The sequence below is a fragment of the Nymphaea colorata genome, chromosome 13 (genome assembly GCF_008831285.2).
Source record: "Nymphaea colorata isolate Beijing-Zhang1983 chromosome 13, ASM883128v2, whole genome shotgun sequence".
Lineage (NCBI taxonomy): Eukaryota > Viridiplantae > Streptophyta > Magnoliopsida > Nymphaeales > Nymphaeaceae > Nymphaea > Nymphaea colorata.
In genome coordinates, this window is record NC_045150.1 from 4,217,629 (window position 1) to 4,238,551 (window position 20,923).

Here is a 20,923-nt window from a genome sequence, read left to right on the forward strand (position 1 = left end):
TTACGATCTAAATAAACATAAAACAAAATCATTGAGGCACATGTCATCGCCTCAAGAAGGTGTCGACGGATAGTGCGACCTACAAGCCCTCCAATAGGCCTCCTCCTAACCTCTTGACGTTGCCACCAAACGTCAAAATTCACTGTTTGGAATTTGGATCAATCCATCACGACCCAATTCTCATTTGCTTTCTTTAGTCGGGGCGTCAACTCCATAGTCATATCCAACTTACGTATGCTTTCCCCAAATAACTCCAAGATACACCCATTCACAAAAGCATGTGCTACGTGCTCACTAAGACGGTTCTAAATCTTCCCCCCAACATCACAATCTCTACCATGCTTCCCTGTTGCTTCGAAAATCAATACTTCAAGCTTAAAAGATCAATATATACATGAACCATAAAAGATCAACATAATACTAAACTTTCTCCAGAAAAGCAAAGTCGCTAACATGCATCCCTAAACATCAAATTCTAATTCTAGCATGCTCAAACAATAATTATACGTGCTCCAAAGGAAAATATACAATAAAATAGGCTCAATTACGCCTTGCTCACCCCAAATCAAGAGTCTAGACTGCTGCAATCCTTCTGGCAGCCACCTCACGAGTCCAAGTGTCTCCAAGCGGCTAAAATTTCTCACTGCCGCCTCCACCATTGCCTTAAAGTCGCTGCTATGAGGGGGAAGACAAGTCCCCAAGCTGAAATCCGGGGGGAAGACAAGTCCCCAAGCTGAAATCCGACCAAACAATCGTAAATAGGGTGAGCTTTTGCAAAAGAGAGGTCAAAAGGGAAAATGTGCCGTTAGAAGAAGGGAAGTCGGCCGTGAGTATGAGGTTTGGCTGAGGGTGAGAGCGCGTGAGAGAAGAGAGAGAGAGCAGATGCTAGGGAGCGAGGGCGCTGACAGAGGGAAGTGAGTGTGGGCTGAGCCTGAGCATGCTTGAGCAGAGAACGTGGGTGAGGGAGGCGCTGACAGAGGGAAGTGAGCAGAGCAGAGAGAGCGCGAGAGAGACGAGAGTGTGCAAAGAGGGAAAGAGAGATCATGCGAGCAGAGGGAGGGCACTGGCGGAGAGGAGAGGAGGCTGCGCAGGAGGGAGGAGGTGAAGAAGGAAAAGGCGAGGGAGAAGAGGCAGAGGTCGAGAGGGCTTACCAGAGCGCCGCCGCAGTCCTTTCTCCGCCGACTCAAACGCCGCTACAACCACCTTCCGCCTCCCGTAGTTCTTTGTCGTGTGAACCAGCAAAAGACAAAAGAGAAGGAGACGTTGAGGAAGGTGAGGGGGGAAGAGTTCCCTCGCACGGGCTCCTTCACGACGTAGATTTCGGGTCCGGGTTTGGACCCGCTCCAACCCAACCTGAAAAAGACAAGCGTTACACCCTGCCTCTGGAATGGGCTCCGCCCATGGAATCGCCGCCCGCCGGCAGACCGGAGGCGACAGGTAGCCGCCGTCCACCTCTTCTCCCATTCAGACAAGATGGGGCGGCGCCGGTGGGCGCCGCTCTTCAGCCCTCTGGTTTGCCCCTTCCGCCCCTGTTTGAGGCGGAAAGGGGTAACCATGAGCAGCGCCTCAAGCTGCCGCTCAAGGCGCTCGTGGGTTTGGACCGGTTCCTTTTGGGACCGGTTCAAACCAAAACAGGTTTTGGACCCGGTTCAGGTCCATATCGCCCGATTCACGGGTATAAGAGTTCATATTTGGATCCAAACCAGTTCTTTCCATCACTTGAGACTGGATTTGAATCAGGAATGCCTTTAGATCATATCCAAGCATGTGTTTCTTCTCCAAAGCCACCACCTAAGCCGCCCCCTTGATCATGTTCAGAAGATAGTGAGCAGACACCACTTTAACATCTGAGCGGTGGAACCTTTTGTTTAACAGATCCAAACTTTGTCCAAACTCTCTAAGGTGAAGAATCATTTTGGCAGAATAAAAGATCTAAACTCGTCGAGGGTGACTCTTCTTCAACTAGGGGAGTCTGATGCAAGATGGAAGCATAATCGAATCATGTAATTGGATTTAGTTAGATTTTTGGTACTTGTTAAACGGATCCAGATCCGCAATCCATCACTTTCTCTATATAAAGGGACGTAGGTCATTTTGTAACACAGTCAAAAAGTTGAAAGAAATGAAGTGTTTTCTTATTTTTCTTCTGTTCCTCTTGTTCCTTTGATAGTTTGTTTGAGTTTTAGTTAGTTGTGAGTGCAGTTGGATTAAGATTCTTCAATCTTGATTCTTCTTGCATAAAAAATGATGTAAAATTATGATTTTCACCCTTAGGAGCATAATTTCACTATACTGCACATAGTTTCTTTGTTTTGGCTCAGATTCTGATCAAATCTGAACTGCAGCTCCTTGAACCCTACACAGTCACAAACACAAGCACAAACATGGAGGTTTAATCATTGACTCATATCAAAATTGCATGAAAATATTGTTATGCATTCACGCATTTCATGCATTATCAATAACTACCATGTTTATCCTAAACCAACTGAGGTCAGAAACAAAAATTAGTGCACTTATCTTTTTGTTAAAGAATATTTTAGACAAAGTATCAATGTGCTTGCATGTTTATGATTACTGATGTTATTGACATGCTTTAGTGCTGTTCTGTAAAAAAATATAAATTTTCTGTTTACCAAAATTTTTGTGTTATACGAGCCACTAATTTTTGGATGAGTCCACGGTACATCCAAATCCAAAAAATGATTGACTTGATATATGTTTCCTATCACATCAATCTTAAGATCACATACATGACTTTAGAGTTTTGTCCTTGACCAAGTGGTATTGGATATTTCCCTTCCTCTCTCTCTCTCTCTCTATATATATATATATATATATGTGTGTGTGTGTGTGTGTGTGTGTGTGTGTAAGTGTGTGTATTTGTTTGTTTGTTTATTTATTTGTTTTTGTGGACACCCTCCTCAAGCTTGTTAAGCAGTCATGGCGAGTTTTCCATGACTCTGTATTCTGCCAAATAATCTCTGGTATGTATTCTACTTCTATTAATGAAAATGAAAGCTTCTATGTTTCCGGCACTTCATAAGAAAGGGTTTTAGGACAGATGGATTTGGCATCAGAGGTCAGGAAACACAGTAATGATCTAGGGTTTCAAAGATAGACCCCGGTCTGAATATCAGTCTGAAAAAACGGAAATGACTGAAAGTCTGAAACATGAGCTGGATTTTAGAAAGTAAATAACTTGAAGCAAACAAGTTTTATTAAGACATACCTTGAAGAAGACCATCCATAGTCCCTGTTTCTGATATGGCACTAGATTTGGCACCTTTTGTTTCAGTAGTTCAGCACACAAGACTAAGAACTTAAAGGAAGGTAATCTTTTCAGTTACAATACATATTTAATATTAACGTGGAAAGTCCTCTTCAAGTAGGATAGTACTTTCCATGTTTACAAAAATGTCCTCCAAGAACAGAAGACACAATAGTCAATAGCACAGTGCAATGGAAAAATGAAAAGTACAAATACAGCAAATTTGGATCACAAGAAAATGAAGCTAGTGTGCTTCGAATCTGAAACCAAAGTGAACGTATGGATCTGGATCTCGTGACAATCTGGAGCTGGATTTCATGTACAATTGTTTACATAGACAAATTCTTGTAACAGATCTAGTCTAGAGTCTAGGCACAACTCTGTTTCAGTGCCATTGAGTTTAGGTTGGTTTTTAAAAAGAGTCTGGAACACTTAGCATTCTGGAACACTTAGCATGTTATAAGAGTTTGAAATGATTGTTGTGCCAATTCTTATAGGAAATCTGGTGTTGCATCTAACATGCATCTGGATTCTGTAGCTTGTTACTGAAGGTCTTCTCAAGGAGATCATAGAAAGTGTTCTTGTATCTGAACTATGAAAATTCAGAGATACCAAATTTTAAATGTGTTACGCTCTTTCTGTTGATTTGAGAACTATTTCTTCCTGAAATGCCGTTACAACTTTGCAGTTGATTGAGTGTTGCTATGAAAATGTAAAGGCTAAAACATTTCATGGACATTCTTTTACTTCATTCTTTCCCTCGTTGTTCTGCAGAGAGGGCAAATGGTTTTGCTTGGCAAGGCATCAGATAATCGAGTTCAGAAGGAGTTTGAAGACTTAGCAAACACAGTAAACATCTATCTGTGATGCATTATAAAATGTTTTTATGGCACAAACACCTTTTTTACATTATCATTATGTAATATGGTCATAATGTTGTATGAGACAAACTGGCACTTATTGTATGGGCACACAAATATGCATAAAGCTCAACATATAGAAATACTCACTTTAAAAAATGACTTTGTTTTATCTCCCATGAATTGCATCCCAAATGCATTTAAATATAATGATTAATGAGATTCAAACCCATTGTTAGAAATTGTATTGGAATGAAAGAGAGAGGAGGAAGTAATTGTTAAGCTAGTCCTAGCGGCTATTTTTAACATAGTTGTTATTCTTCATGATAACTAGGAAAAATGAAACTAGGAAAATTGTCTTGTAGAAATAGTAAAAGAGTAAAACAATGAACGAACACAGATGTAACGTGGAAAACCCCTCAACTAGAGGGAAAAAACCACGGGTGAGGAGGACTGGTGCTCACCAGCAACCAGACACTCTCTCTTAGATTCTCACTGACACACAGAAATTAGGGTTTACACAGGTTAAGTAGGGCCAGTAACACACTGGATCGGGTCCAGATCCAAACCCGGATAGGCGACTCAAATACAACATGTGTCAACACTTCTCCTCAAGTTGGGCATACTTATCAAACATGCCCGATACATTTCTCTCAAACTAAGTCACAGGTAAGGCTTTAGCCAGAAGATCAATAGTTTGCTCTTCAGACCTCATATATGGTAGAATCAACTCTCTGGCATCAATTCTCTCCCGGATGAAGTGACGGTCAATCTCGACATGCTTTGTTCGGTCATGTGACACAGGGTTGTTGGCCAGATTGATTGCAGACTTGTTATCACAGTACATCTTCAGATGTCCTTCAATCTCTATCCCAATATCAGTCAGCAATACTTTCAGCCACAGTAATTTTAACACTCCAGTAGCAACAACCCTATATTCAGCCTCTGTACTTGAGTGGGAACAAACATCTTGTCTCTTGCTCCTCCAAACAACAAGATTTCTCCCCAAGTAAACGCAATACCCTGAAGTAGATCTTCTAGTATCAACACAGTCTGCCCAGTCTGCATTTGAATACCCTTCAATCTCAATAGGCCCTTGTTTCACGTATAGAAGCCCATTGCCAGGATTCTTCTTCAAGTAACATAAGATTCTGTCGACAGCTTTCAAATGAGTATCTGTAGGAGCGTGCATGAACTGACTCATCACATTTACAACAAAAATGATATAAGGTCTAGTTAGAGTGAGGTAGATCAATCTTCTAACCAGACGTTGATACCTCCCCTTAGCCTCTTCACAAAGAGGTTCTCTATCCTTAATACTGAGTTTGTGTCCAGCATCCAGAGGAGTAGAAGGTGGTCTACACCCTAGTTTTCCTGTCTCCTTCAGTAAATCCAAGGTATACTTCCTTTGATTTAGCACAAGGATTGTACCTGATCTAGCAATTTCAATACCAAGAAAATATCTTAGTCTTGCCATTACAACATACCTCTGCTTGTTAGGATCTACCAAGTACCACACGACCAAGCAGATCTGAATGTCCAAGAACTTCTTCCATGGCAGCAAAAGGTCATATCTGAATGCCCAAAATCTTCTTCGACGGCAACAAAAAAAAATCAGATCTGATACATAACGTCATAGATCTTCTTCCACAACAATAGAAAATCAGATCTTATAAATAGATCTGAACATCATAGATCTTCTTCCACAATATCAGAAAATCAGATCTGATGCATCGACAACAACAGGCCAGCTCTGATACACAATGTCATATATCTTCTTCCACGGCAGCAGAAAATCAAATCTGATACATAACGTCATAGATCTTCTTCCACGACAGCAGAAAATCAGTTATGATACATCCTTATCAGATCCACCATCTTCTTCCACGGCAGCAACTTCATCAACGTTTCTCCATGTCTTCCACGGCAACAGCAACACAAGGGTGCTAATCACGTTTCTACATGTTAAACGTGATTAGCCCCTTTCCACCAAACAGGTTAATCGCTTCTCTTGAAATCAACAGAAAATGTAGACGTGAACCCTAGCTTGGAGGAAGAGGTAAGAGATGAAGGAAGGAACGTGAAACCTTAGATCGCACAATCCTGGATCTAGGGCTTTGATACCTTGTTGCAGATTGAAGAAAGGACGAGAAGAGAGAGAGTGATGTTGCGATAGGAGAGATAGAGAGCCAAAAGAGATATCAGTTAACGTAACCCTAATCTCCTTTAAAAGAGATTAGGGCAAGCGGTACACACTTTACAAAAAAGGTCCAACAACTGTGAGGAAATATTTAAAGATATCCTCTCTAACTTTCTAATATTTCAGAAATTCTCTTTAACACTTACTGCATGTTACCTCAACAATAGATTACCCTCTTCGTCCATCCAAGAACGTATTCCCATCCAAATTCTCTATCTAGGGCATCTGTTATTTCATTTACCTCCCAAAATATTTGGATGCACTTGCTTTGCACATATCCTAGGCCCAAAAAAAATAAACTTGTTGCCCAAGCCATCAAATGTGTCTTTATTGGCTACTCGGCCAATCAAAAATGACATAAATGCTTTGATCCCCTGACTAAAAAAGACATTATCAGTGCGGATGTTACCTTCTTTGAGTCTCGTCCTTATTTTTCCCCATCAAGTCCCTCTCCATCTAAGATGCATGTCCCTATACCTCTTTCTATTCCACCAGTGTCACTTGAGTCATTTCCACCATCTCAACCTACGTCACATGAACGTTTCCTTGATTCGCCATTGGTTGACACTCGTCGTCTTGGTCTCTCTGTCAACCGTCCACCAGCATCATCTCAAGAGGTAAGCTCCACTGATAAGACTGACTCAGGTTTAAATGATGACCATTCTGCAGCAGATCTTCTTATTGTCGTTCGCAAGGGCAAGCGACAGTGCACACTACATCCTATTTCTCATGTTGTCTCTACTGACCGTCTGATTACTAGCTTGGTGTCGTTTGATCAAGCTCTATCTAGTCATGTTATCACATCTTCTCACCATCAAACCCTGCTAGATGCACATTAGCGACTAGCCATGCAGGAGGAAATGGATGCTCTTCTTTCTCAAGAGACTTGGGATTTGGTGGATCCCCCGATGCACTGTGATGTGATTAGATCAGGATGGGTTTTCACCATCAAGTATCATCTTGATGGTTCAGTTGGAAGGTTCATCGCAAAAGGGTATACTCAAACTTATGGTGTTGACTTCTTTGAGACATTTTCACCTGTGGCTCGGTTGGGCACTATTCGATTGATTATATCTCTTGTTCTCTAGCGAGAGTGGCTTCTCTTTCAGTTGGATGTGAAAAATGTCTTTCTGTTTGGAGACCTTTCTGAGACCGTCTATATGTAGCAACCACCAGATTTTGAGCGACAGGGGGAGTGTTCCAAGGTGTGCAAATTAAAAAGCGCTATTTATGGACTTAAACAAAGTCCTTGTGCATGGTTTCAGAAGCTTACTAAGGTGTTATCTAAGTGTGAATTTTGCCGATCCCAACTTAATCACTCATTGTTTATCAAGCGAGGCTCATCGGGTATGGTGATATTGATTGTTTACGTGGATGATATCGTTCTTACCGGGGAGAATGATCAAGAGATAACTCAAACAAAGGAGTTTTTACAGCAACACTTTGTTACAAATGACCTTGGACAACTCCGTTATTTTCTTGTCGTAGTAATAAAGGAGTTGTAGTGTTTCAAAAATGGGGACCAAACCTGCCACACTTCCCATGAATCCCCGCATTCATATACATGATGATGACTCAAAGCCATTTGACTCTATATCTTACAGATCTTTGATAGGAAAACTGTTATATTTGACTGTCTCTCGCCCTGACATTAGTTTTGCCATGAATAAGTTAAGCCAGGTCATGGAAAAAACCTGAATGATTGTAAGGTACTTGAAATCAGCCCCGGGAAAGGGGTTATGGTTCAAAAATGGGAGAATGTGTTGACATCGAAGCATATAGTGATGCTGATTATGCAGGATCTGTAGATAACAAGAAGTCTACTATAGGTTTTTGTGTCTTTGTGGGAGGTAATCTTATTTCCTGGAGGAGCAAGAAGTAGAATGTGGTAGTTCGATCTAGTGCTGAACCAGAATATAGGGCTATAGCTCAAATTACGGCTGAAATGCCTTGGGTTAGATCTAGGGCTGCACACGAGCCGAGTCGAGCTCGAGCTCGGCCGGCTTGAGCTCGAGCTCGGCCGGCTTGAGCTCGAGCTCGACTCGACTCATATTTAGTGAGCTCGAGCCAAGCTCGAGCTCGAGACGAGCTTCACAACTTCAGCTCGAGCTCGACTCGAGCGATTGCCTTCGAGCTCGACTCGAGGCCAGCTCGTTTATCGTCGTTAATGCGTGTTTGCTAAGTTCGCCCTGCCGTCCTTTTCGCTGTTGGCTCCTCGGTAACGATGCTGCATTATGACATGGGGGAGGAGGAAAGGCGTGGGTGAGAAAGAGTCTCTGCATATCAGCCTGCCACGGTGCCACCTGCTCGATGAGGAAAAGGCGTTGCAAGAAAAGAGAAAAAAGAGGGAGAGAAAATGAACCAGCGACAAACGAGAGGGAGAATGAGAAAAGTGTTTGCTTGATTGAAAGTGTAACAATGAGGGTAAAGAAAAAACGCGAGGGTAAAGAAAATAGGCGTGGTGAAGAGAGGGAAAGTTAAAAAGCATAAAACAAAAAAAATAGATTATGCTGCGTTGGTTAAAAAAAAAAAGAAAAAATAAAAAATGAGATGAAAATCGAGTCAAGGCGAGTTTTATCGAGTCGAGTCTGACTAACTCAAACTCGACTCGTTAACATACTCGAGTTTATATTTAAGCTCGAGCTTGACTCGTATAAAAAATGAGTCGAGCTCGAGTCAAGTTTATCGAGCGAGTTCGAGTCGAGCTCGAGTTGGCTCGACTCGTTGTGCAGCCCTAGTTAGATCACTACTTTTAGAATTGGTTGTTTTAGCAAATCTCCTAATGAAGATGTATTATGACAACAAGGCAGCTACATATATTGCTAACAATCTTGTCTTCTATGAGAGGACTAAACACATTGAAGTGGATTGCCACTATGTTCGGGACCTAGTTCAAAAAGGAATTGTTAGCACTATTCATGTCTCCTCAGAAGATCAGACAGTTGATATCCTCACCAATGCTCTTACCATAGGCGATTTTTTGAGATGTTGTAACAAGTTGAGCATGATTGATATATATGCTCCAGCTTGAGGGGCCTGCCCTAATCTCTTTTAAAGGATATTAGGGTTACGTTAATTGATATCTCTTTTGGCTCTCTCTCGTCTCCTCCTTTCTTCAATTTGCAACAATATATGTATGTAAAATATGTGTGTACTTATAAAGTTCTGATGTTAGAAATCTATTAAGAGAACTGGGAGAATATATCTCAAGATTATTGTTGTTGTGCAGTAACCAAAGTGCCATAAAAGATTTTTTTATTGGTTCACCATAATCACATAAATCATTGAGATAGAACAACATTTGATCAATGATCAGGCAAAAAGTTCACAACAAAGAAATGGAGCCTCACTGTATTGGTATCGACAATCAAGGACAAAGTAGTTGATCTATTCACAAGGGGATTGGCAAAGCATGTTTTTTGATATCTAAAAGACAAGTTGTCCATGGTTCAAGACCAATCACAACTTGAGGGAGACTTTTAAGATGTGTTTGATTGATTCAGTTTTGTTCTAGATCTTCATATGATATAACTTGTTGTATGGATATTGGTCTTATTTATGTAAGATGGTGCTTAACATCCCATGTAATATTTATGAATCAATATGCAAGTGAATAGAATCGAAAAAATATTGTTTGTCGAATTTATCATGGATCCCAACATGATGCAAATATTGGCTGAAGGGTAAAGACATAGCAACATGTATGTTTTCCAGGAATATCCTTCCACTTGTGCTCAGTGTGATCATTTTGACTTGAAGCCTTCACCCATTTCAGCTTTAGCCTTTTCTGAATGTATCCTTAGTGCTTATGAATGCAATAAGCTGGATCTTTGGTATGGCAGGTTCGGGTCATTGTGGTGGTTTATTGGGAGGCTTATTTAGTAATTTTGATCCTAAAGAGAGTTCCATTGCATAAATGAATAATCAAATGTGTTCTTGCTATCTTCCATAAATCCTGTAATTTGTATGTTGCTCTCTCCCTCACTCTCTCTCTCATTGTTATTTTTATTTGATATGTTTGTATAATTCCCTTAGCGGTTAAATAATTTTGAAAATTGAAATGCTTCTTTTACTGGATTGTGCTTTTGCCTCCTGTCCTTATTATTGTCATAGAATACTTTGTTCATGTTGGCTTTGCTCTTATTGATGTATGAGGAATATATGGTTAACTGCTTGTTATTTTTTGCAATCAGTATAACAAAGGAAGCAACATCAGAATTCTTCTCACATATAGGTATATTGTGTTGGCAATCAATCTATATAGTAGTAAATCCCTTTTCCTTTTTGCTGACTAAGTAGAGAGATTATCCTTGTTTTCTAAGATGTGATGTACCGACACCAGCATCTGCACTGCCACCGGCACGCCCGCGCCTTGCACTCATGTGACATAGGTTTTATGTTTTAAAGTTTTAAAGTTTGTTGGCTTGGATTGGGTCCAACTCAAACCCCAATCCAAGCCATACCCATTTGCTCTGCCGTACCCACTTCCACATACCCATGTATGGACGCGAGCATCGGGGCAATCATAGTTACCTGTGTGACCTAGCTGGACACAAGTCCAGGAGTTGGTATGGCTTGGGCATGGTCAAAGAAGTGTCTGGTTTGGTTGATGCACCAATTGTCTTGTTCGAAATTTGGTATCTATCAAGTTTGATCACATAAAGTTAAATTAATTTTACTTTTTAAGGTTATTTCAGTATTTTTCCTTGTTGATTTATAATTATACATTTGTTTAAGTTAAGTGCATAGCCACAAATATCATTCGTGGGAAAATATCGGCGAGGTTTTTCTCGAATATTTTTGGCAAAGCTATTTTTCTTGGAAAAATCTCAAGAAAATCTCGGCAATTTTTTTAAAATAATAGAAAATTTCAAAAAATTATGTAAAAATAAAATATTCAAAGAACTAAGGAGGAGACATAAAATAGAAGTTAAAACTTGAAAAAAAAAAAACTTTAAGTCTACACTCTAGATTCTTGAACTAGGGGTAGCTTGCTGCTCCTCTATTAAATAGTTTAAAGGCAAAACAAACCTGAGTGAAGGGAAATCTGTAAAAAAAAATAATAGAAAAAAAAGCTAGTAAAAATAAAACTCACCGCAGGTGGTTTCTCCCTTTTTATGTCTCCAACTTCTCTCCAAAGAGCAGCAAGGCCCAAAACATATCATGGAGGGAAAAAGGGCTTGGATGCCCTAATCGGCTAATCCTGTTCTCCTTCACCAGTTTTACCATTAAAAAGAACAAAAAAGTTCAAAACAGCCCTTTTAAAACCTTTTCTTTACATAAACTACCCCTTTTAAAAAGGAAATGGAGCACGTGCAGTTTAAACTTTTAAAATTTTCAAAAAATACCAAGATGCCCCTGTTTGAGTGCAGGTTTAAACTGAGATGAAAACAAGCGTTTTTTATTGCAACAAAAATGCGATATATATTTTTTGGCGATATTTTGAAAATAACACGGTATTTTTTTTTTTTGGTTTTCATGTTTTTATCGTAAATATCATGATATTTGTGGCTATACTTTAAGCTTCCTTACATGCCCTATTATTTTATGAAAATATGTGTACTTTTATTTTAGTCATTCAAGGTTGAGTTGTATTATTGTATAAATATTCTTTGTTGTGATACTTATTTGTTATTTCTCCAGTGTTGTAAAGGTGTTTGCATTTGTGAAATGTCAAAATTGGGGGTTTGTTTGTTCAATTTATGCACCAATTATGCTACTTTTAGTGACAAATACTTACTAAAAGTCTAAAAGCAAATTAATACTACTGTAACTTATGAGTGTATGAACTTTTTTAGACAATTATGCCACAGCTGTGTCCTCCAGCCAAACTTTTTTAAATCACTTCACATCTGTGTCACAGGGTAGTTGGTTTGAGTGAGGTAACTATGTTGACACTGGGTACGACATGGGTATGAGTACACCCTTGGACATGGTCAAACCTGTGTCTGGTGCAGTCAATGCACCCATGACCATATCCGTCCTTTTTGGACTTAGTTAGAATTGACCAAGTCCATTTCTGTCCACTAATTAGATCTTATTTCAAATCTTCATGGTTAGACAACGGAAATGAAGAGCCCTTGATAGACACTAAAAAGGGCTGTTTATGTTCTCTATGGTCTAACTCCACCTAATCAGCTGGATTTTCCAGCAACCAGGAATTTAATTTTCTTTAATGGAACTTTCTATATTGTTTTGTTTCCTTATAATTATATATATATGTGTGTGTGTGTGTACAGTCGTTCCTGTACCCAAATTTTTTGAAAGTCCTCTGCACCCGTAACCATACCGAAATCCATACCGGCACCCATACCTGCACCTATGTGACGTAGCTTCACATGCTTACTGTCACCCATGTTACATGGATTCTTCATTTGATACTTGTTGCCCACATATGCTGAACATAGAGTCATTTATGTTGTCTTCTTTGTTCTTACTAATATGCAGTGAAGAATTGTCCCACATGCTTTATGCAGCAGCGGATATGGTTCTTGTTCCTTCCATGTATGAGCCTTGTGGACTTGCACAAATGATTGGAATGCGTTATGGAGCTGTATGTACATCTTTCTTGGCCTTTTATGCCTATATGCTAGATAATTGTGATCAACGTGCCACTTCCGGAAACTATTTTGGTTGCAACTTGAGTTGGTGGTGACTTTTTAAGTGGTATTCTTGAATCTTGATAACTGTTTTCTATCGAGTAAAAAAGACCGGTAAAAAGAAACAATTTAAAGAAGAGAATAAAACAATTTTGTGAAGAAATATCTGTATCTCCTTGCCATAAACATAGCCGTAAATCAATATCTGGGTTTGTTAAGCATGTATATAGCACAGAAGCAAGATTTTTCTGATTGGAGCAATGACATAATTAGAAGTACATACACAAAGAGTTAATTTTTAAGCCTATAGACCTTTGTTAAGTGTGGAAATCAATGTGCTGGTTCGTTTTCTTCCTTGTATAGATATCAAGTTGGAGACACAGCTAAGCAAGAGTGGCTTGTTAAGAAATATAACTGTTGTATGTCATGATTATTTTTGAAGAGCATGCTTATATAGTGGCTAGATGATGCATGGCCATGGTTTTGGAGTTATCGTATTAGTGTGAAGTGTTACTCATAATTTGTTCATGTAAGAGGCATTTGGGACCAGTTTCTTGAGTTTAGAATGTCTCCATTTCAAAATGTTATTTTCCTCTCTCCTTTCTCTCCCGTATGTTGATATCTTAGCAGAGTTCTTCAATCACTTCAGTGACCTACTGCCATTTTTCCTTCCACATGTCTCCAGTTCTTTTCTTTTGTCCTTGAATGTTTCATAAGGATTAATATTTTTAAGAAAATATCATATATTTGCCAAGCCATTAGCTCTGTTATTTAGGATAAATTTTCCTCTTATAATGACTGTAAGAAAAGTATGAATATGAAGGATCTGCTTAACATGGTTCAATCTGACTCTGTGGTTCATGAAATCTTAATGTGGAGATATGAAGCCTTCCTGGACTGCTTCCACACAACAGGCCAACTTGTTTAAATGTTTGGTACTCTTCAGAGAGTGCTCTTGTGAATGCCTTTTCCTTTCTCCCTAAGAGTGAAGAGAAAAGTAGCAGCAGCCTTAATCACCTGAAAGTGCATATTTGATTTTAATAATCAAAGATTGGAGTGTGGTGATGAGCTGATCTCATAGAGCAGTTTGCTTTGATAGTGAAGCCAGTGATTTTGTCTTCTTTGTTGTAACTCTTAGTTCCTGTCTCTATTGTCATGCATCCAAAGTCAAAGTTTAGTTTGAATTTTGAAAAGTATTCATGTTTTTTTTTTTTAATGAAAAGAAGAAAGTTTAGATTTATTGTAACATCATGAACATGACTAGGAATGGTTGCATGTCCACAAGATTTGTAATGAATGGTGTCCACAAATATTTGTATGCTTATAGTCATTCTGGCAGAAATAGAAGTAGGCTGCAGTGCAGTTGCTGTTAAACAGGAAAAGCATCATTTACTTTTTCATTAGTGGTTGTTTTGGTACTTATAATATTCAATAATTCCTTAAATGGCTGACATTATTTTATCCTGTACTGTCAGATTCCCATTGTCAGGAAAACAGGTGGTCTTGCAGACACCGTGTTTGACTTGGATGATCAATTAAACACTGAGAAGGCTAACGGGTACTTCTTTGTGTGCTTGAAGAAACAATTAACAAAACTAGATGGAATTATATACATTGCATCCGAGCTCTTTTTTGGTCTTGCAATTTTGGAAGCAATCTTGGATGATCAATTTTGGTCTTGCAATATGGAAGAAATCCATATACCTTTTTGCTTAGTGAGGGCCATCTGACACAGAGCGGTTTATAAATATGGAGTTAGATTGGCCCTCAGGGCATGGGCATTGGCGGCCATCATCTTGTCTTTGTTAGTTCAATCATTCATATGCAATCAGAATATTCACAAATATTAAAAAAGAAAATCTGGCTTTTGAATGTGTAAGTTGGATTTGAGGCCCCGAAACATAAGACCACTGAAATTTTAATCTTCATTGAGTTTGATCCTCATAGTGTGATGTTTGGTTGGTTGAACTATATATATATATATATATCTGTGTGTGTAAGAGAAATTAATGAATACCAGACCACTTAGGTAGGAGACAAAAACCATACCTCTTAGTTTTGTATTAAAAAAATATTGTAAACAAAATATGAACATCCTAACCTGTTCATAAACAGTAATTCAATGTAAATCATGTTTTAATTCAAGTTATTTTGCAAAAAGTTTTGATTTTTCTACTATCAAAATTTTGATGCTATAAGACCCATTCATTTTTTTATTATTAAAAAAACATGATTAAAGTAAAAAGTGGCTAAAAATTAAAAATTTGTCATCGAAAGCACCCTAAATCGTTGCTAAAAGCTCTATGAACTGCTGCCAATGCTCCTGTAGTGACTATTTTTAGCTGACAGTTTTTAATTTTCAGTTGTCTGCTTTGTATTTCCTTTTTTCACTTATTAGAGAACATGATCCATGATACTGTTCTTAACATTTTTATTGTCCTTGTCAAGGTTTGTATTTGAAGGAATAGATGAAGGGTCGTTGAACAGGGCGCTTGAACGGGCTTTCACTTTATACAACGAAAGTAAGCTTCCTCATCCTTATGAAAAGGAAAAAGTAAAAAGCTTTTCCTATATTTTTCTTGGACTCTGTCATTTAAAATTGTTATAGGTCCTTTTGATGCATCATTTCAGTGCCCAATGCATGGTTAGTATTTTTATTCGCCATTGTGATGACTGTCTGTGTCTATATGCAAGTGTGCATGTAATTCATTAGCTTACTAATTTTGTTTTTTTCCCTGCACTCGTTTAAACGTGGAAAGTGGAAACATGATTATTAATTTTGTCTTCTCACTGTGGTGTACATAACTAACATGGAAACTTTTTATTAATGGGCATACAGATCCAAGTGCATGGAGCGAGGTTGTTTCAAGGGTTATGAAAATCGATAATAGTTGGGATAACACGGCTAGGAAATATATCGAGGTCTACAACAGTGTAAGAGTAAGATTATAGTCATTTAGTGTTCCGATGTATGGTTATGTGCATGAGAAACAGATGCATGATATATTAATTGGGATGATGTAAGTGGGAAAAGATTTGAGAATGCTCCTGTAAGTTCAGTATATAAATCATTGGTTCTTTTCCTGGCAGATGTTGTATATTCCTGTAGTATTTCTCAAATCACTTGTTTGCAGCCTTCAGATGCATTTGCTACTGTCAGTAGTACTTAATTTAGAGTTATGTTTCTCACATTAAGATCATTGAATTCTCCCAGGAAATGTTGTCTGGTCCATAATGAAATGTATCTTAAAAAGTCATTATGAAAATGCAGAAAAAATAAGAAAGAGAATAGGGGAAATCAAGAAAATTGCAATTCCTATGGACCAGGCAATGTTGTCTCGCCCATGATGCAATCGTGTTCACCGGAACTGAGAAAAGAAAAAATCGTCTGCAAGGTAGGGCTCGCGAGAGGGAAGGAAAGGAAAAATACCTTGTCACTGGAAGTCACCGGATTCTGGAGAACGCCAATATCATTCCTCAGGTGGGTGTTCCAGACCTTCAACCTGCTCGTGTAATGAGGGTTTATTTTGCAATATGGTACGTGGAAATGAACCGTTTTTTTTTGCAAAAATTTGGAAAAGAACTGCATGGATCCTGTCATTATTTGCACTTCCGAGCAAATCAGCATTAGGCATTTCATACCACCTGACAGCTTAGCGGAAATTTTGTTTTCATGTAAGTTTTGACCGATTATGAGTAAACGAAGGGGAAGGTGAACAAGGTCAGTTCTGGATCAAATTTTGGATCCTGTCATTTAAGGACGGATCCAGAAATTTTTCATGAGGGAAGTTGAATTAAAGTTTCTAAATTTTGACTAGAGTTGAAATATCATTTTTCAAAATTTCAAACGAAATCTTCTAAAATTTTACATATAAATTAAAAGAAAAACATATTTGAGGTGGGGTCAAGGCCCATGCGGCCCTCCTTGGGCTCCACCCCTGCTGCCATTCTATTGCCTGGACTTTTCTTTGGTGTTTTATGTCCTCAAGGCCCATCCCCAATTAGAATCCTAGGTTGGATATCTAATCTAATTTGGTAAATAATACTTTTCGATATTTCTACTTATATCTAATTCAAAGTACTTAACAAGATTTTAACTCCTACATGTCATAATATTTGGTTCCATTGTGCATACATATAAAATTTGTCGATCTTGCATATAGACCATTTGGAAATTAGCATGCTTAGGCCTGTTTCTACCACATGGCAACTTTTCCTTTCAACTATACCATTTTGTTCATACATGTACAGACATGAAAATTGATGTACTATGGCTTGCAATTCAAGAAATTGTAGGAAATCCTTTTCACAAAACTCACCTCCATTGTCCAATTGCATGGTTTTAATTGAAGTACCCAACTATTTTTTCACCATACATTTGAAAATAACAAAACATTGATGCGCATCTGATTTTCTTTTTAGTGGAAAAAACTACAAGAACTAAAAAAAAAAATATCCGTCACTAGTAGAAAAAACTTGTATCGTTTTCTAGATAAAATAGAGGCTGGTCCCCAAACATTCATGTGAATAAGTTCTAAAACTCTTGAAGCACAAAAACTTAGACAACCGACATTAAAGTTGCTAATCAAGCATTGCTGGCATACGGTTGTTGTCTTGTTGACAGTCGTAGTTCATTGAAATAAGATTAGAGAACTAAGTAAAGCAATTATTGTTTTGTTGGGATGCCATCCTTCATTTGTCCCTCAAACTGTTTTTGACTGCTGCACCGAGAAGGCCCTCGATATCTCCATTAGATCCTAAGTTCACTCGAACTTGCTAGGTATAATCCGTCATGCGACTTCAGACCTTTGAGCAGAACCTTGTCGGTCTTAAGATCTTTTATAACAAATTCAGAAGGAGCAAACCAAAATACACAATTGTTGTCTGAAGTGAAAGTTCCCACATAAATTAATTATTTGCAATTCACTCCACATATATATGTTAGTTTCATAATAAAATTTGTCCCTTGAATGTTGACTGGCAGATCTTCTATATGGGATACAGGGGAGGAACTTACCGCTGACCGCCATTACCAAATCTGAACCAAAATAAGTCTGCTTATTTTTCGTATTTTCATCACTCTTGACAACATTGTTGGTTGCCCTGGCGTTGGGATACCAATATTCATCTCTTGAGTCCTGCAATGTCATGGAGGAAAAAGCTTTAGGGATATCAAAATAGGATTTAGTTGTTTTTCTTGATTGGTGAGAAGAACATAGAGCTTGGCAAATGGCAGTGACTTAGCTGAGTGTTTGCATTTCAAAATTCATTTTGTTTTTTTTTTAGTGTTTTAGAAAAAAAATACTATTGTTTTTAAAAAGTAAGAGAAAATGACTTGTCCATCAATAAGAGGCTTGGCCATTTTCGATGCCTTTATCAAAAGCAATTTGACCAATAACTAGCCTCTTTGTTTTTCATATTCCAACATCTTTTAGGTGATATCTTAAATCTTATACGCATGCGTGCTCAGTTTTTTTTTAATGATTGAGAGAGATTTGAAAAGATTTAAATAGCAAATATAGTGTTCTCATAGTAAAACTATGGACTTAGGGGTATTTTAATGAAGTACCCCGATTGATAGCAATCATGAAGAGAAGGGTTTGAAATATAGAAATTTCGAGTAGCTTTGAAAGAGAGACCGTTCGAAATGGTTTGAGTTCTTCAAATGCTTGTCATTAGAACTTAAAAGAAAGAAGACGACAAGTTAATTTTGTATTTCAAAAATAACTTTGCAAAATTATAATTCTCAATTTATTTTGGTTTAAGAAAAACATGATTTGGAAGCTTGTTTGCAATTTATTTGCTTTGCAAAATACGACGTCAGCTGCTCATCGTGCTTCGAAAAAATATGGTTTTCAAAATGATTTCAAAAAACCATGCTATGAAATGAAAATGAAGGGACCTCATGTAAACTGATTACATGCATAATAGTTAAAATTCATCATAGGACAAAAGGGGAGAGGTTTTGCAATATTAGAGAAGTTTGAAAAGAACTTGATTTGTTGAAAAAATGAGAAATTATCATGATTTATTTGAGAAAGTGTTTTCCTTAAATATGGAGGCACTTGTATCGCTTTGAATCTAATTATTTGAGCAGTTGATTTTAACTTATCAAGGTAAACTGTTGAATAAACATTTTTTTATCTTATGTTGTCACGTATAAGTATTTTTCTAAACATCACATTTAAAAAAAAAATGTAGCTTCAAATGTTTATTATTTTTACTTTTTATGTAGTCTTATTTTGTAATACCTTATATTATCGAATTTTAAATTATTAATATATTTTGAAAATTTTCTTGCAAAAAGGTTGAAACATCACTACATTTATTATTGATAACTTCTCTAAGAAATATTGAAATGCCGTAGGATTTATTATTGTTAAGATATTTTAAAATATTGAAATCATACAATTTATTATTGCTAAATTTGTTAAAAAATTAAATTTGTAATTTTGAAAATCATAAAATGGGAAATATAGCTGTTTTTTTTTTTTCAACTTCTATGGACAAGTAAAATAACATACAAAACATGTATATGTTTGAAAGTTAACAATATACGTACATATTTTATTGGATGTAAAACATTCAAACCCACCCTAAACACCTAATTGTCTACTACTAAAAATATGAAGTTAAAATATTTTCTCAAATTATTAATTAATAAGAAAATTCATTTGTGGGGGAGAAAGAGATATACGATCCTTCTAACTCATTATTCAATATTGGTTAGATTAAAAAAATGAAAAAAATGAAGGGAAAGATAGAAATCTATTACCATCAAAACAAACAAACTAAAATAAATTATTTTCGTTTCTTTGCTGGGAGGTAGGCTAGCCACCTTTATTGTCAAAAAATTATATTTACATGAAAAAACAGTTGACGCAAAGCAGGAAAAAAACACAGGAGCAACCTTTCATTTATATAAAAATAAAAGATTCACACTTTTTTTTTTCGTTTCCTCTACGTTTCTTTCTATCCATAAAATTTTTTATGATATTTCATTATTTCTTTTACCATCGTTTCCCTTCCAGCCATTTTTCCTATTTTCTCTTTCGTTTTCCTTTCAATTCCTCAAAACCCTTTCTCTTCATTCCATCCAAACACACTGTTGATCGGTTTTTCTCCTTTCTGCAGCCTCGCCTTTTCCTCGGCTGTTCTGGGAGGTGTTCGATAGGCATGGATTCTACCGTTGAAATGGAACCCAAATCCATTTCTACAGAAGAATAGTAACGTCCAACACAACATTGAAAAAGAATACCGGAATTTTCCGGGGAGTGTCCAGGATTTGTTTCCAGAGTTTGGTAGCACCGGGCTGTTTGGCTCTCGCCCGAGCGGAATTTTGCCCGCTAGGGCACCGCCAGGGCATGCTCTTCCCTTCCCGCGACTCCCTCGCACACCACCGTAGCCACACCGCCGGCCGCGACGATCATCTCCTTGCCGGAGGCTGCCATCAAGCATCCAGATTGTGTTTCCTTACCTGCCCACTGCTGAGCAGCACCGCTACCAGGCGGACTCCAACTCCGGCGCAGCAACAGATACCAGCCCTCATCCTCCTCACGTTCCTCACATTGTGTTACCATTCCTCAACGCCGCTACGCAGGGCGCAACACTGGTCCACGGCTGACAGCACCACCAAAGCTGATCATTCTACCATCGGCAGGCACGTTGTTTTGCTCTTCCTGCTCTCTCTCTCTCTCTCTCTCTCTCTCTCTCTCTCTCTCTCTCTTGGAGTTCAATGTAGGCTGGGCAATCAGGTATTTCGTTGCTTCTGTTTGGTGCCTGTTACTTCTTCTCAATTTATTGGGTGTAGTAGATTGGACATGGGGATTTTGTTTTCGGTTTTTGCTAGTTTGGGTGTTGTTGAGGGTTTTTTGCAATATGAAATAAATATGTGAATTCCAGCGCTCCTTTCCCCATTTTGATAATGAGAATTTGGGGTTGCTGGCTCTGATTCTCGGAAGAACAAAGTTTCGTTTAGGTTTTGTTTCTCTCA

The 20,923-nt window shown here is 38.0% G+C and overlaps 2 protein-coding genes across 4 annotated transcripts in view; both read left to right on the forward strand.

Moving 5' to 3' along the window:
- Positions 1-16,019, forward strand: part of LOC116266863 (uncharacterized) — a 42,252-nt gene extending 26,233 nt beyond the window's left edge. For 2 of the 3 annotated variants that reach the window (XM_031648302.2, XM_031648301.2), the window contains exons 11-16: positions 4,046-4,120; positions 10,525-10,565; positions 12,779-12,884; positions 14,406-14,488; positions 15,379-15,452; positions 15,770-16,019. In XM_031648302.2, coding sequence (XP_031504162.1) covers positions 4,046-4,120; positions 10,525-10,565; positions 12,779-12,884; positions 14,406-14,488; positions 15,379-15,452; positions 15,770-15,882 — 492 coding nt within the window. In that variant the 3' untranslated portion in view covers positions 15,883-16,019. Of the gene's footprint in view, positions 1-4,045; positions 4,121-10,173; positions 10,312-10,524; positions 10,566-12,778; positions 12,885-14,405; positions 14,489-15,378; positions 15,453-15,769 lie in introns of those variants that run through there. The other variant, XM_031648303.2, reaches the window with a different exon arrangement.
- A 3,933-nt stretch (positions 16,020-19,952) lies between these two features.
- LOC116267093 (uncharacterized) overlaps positions 19,953-20,923 on the forward strand; it is a 36,193-nt gene continuing 35,222 nt past the window's right edge. The window contains exon 1 of the mRNA XM_031648660.2: positions 19,953-20,590. The gene's annotated coding sequence lies outside the window, so the exon portion shown is untranslated. The remainder of the gene's footprint in view (positions 20,591-20,923) is intronic.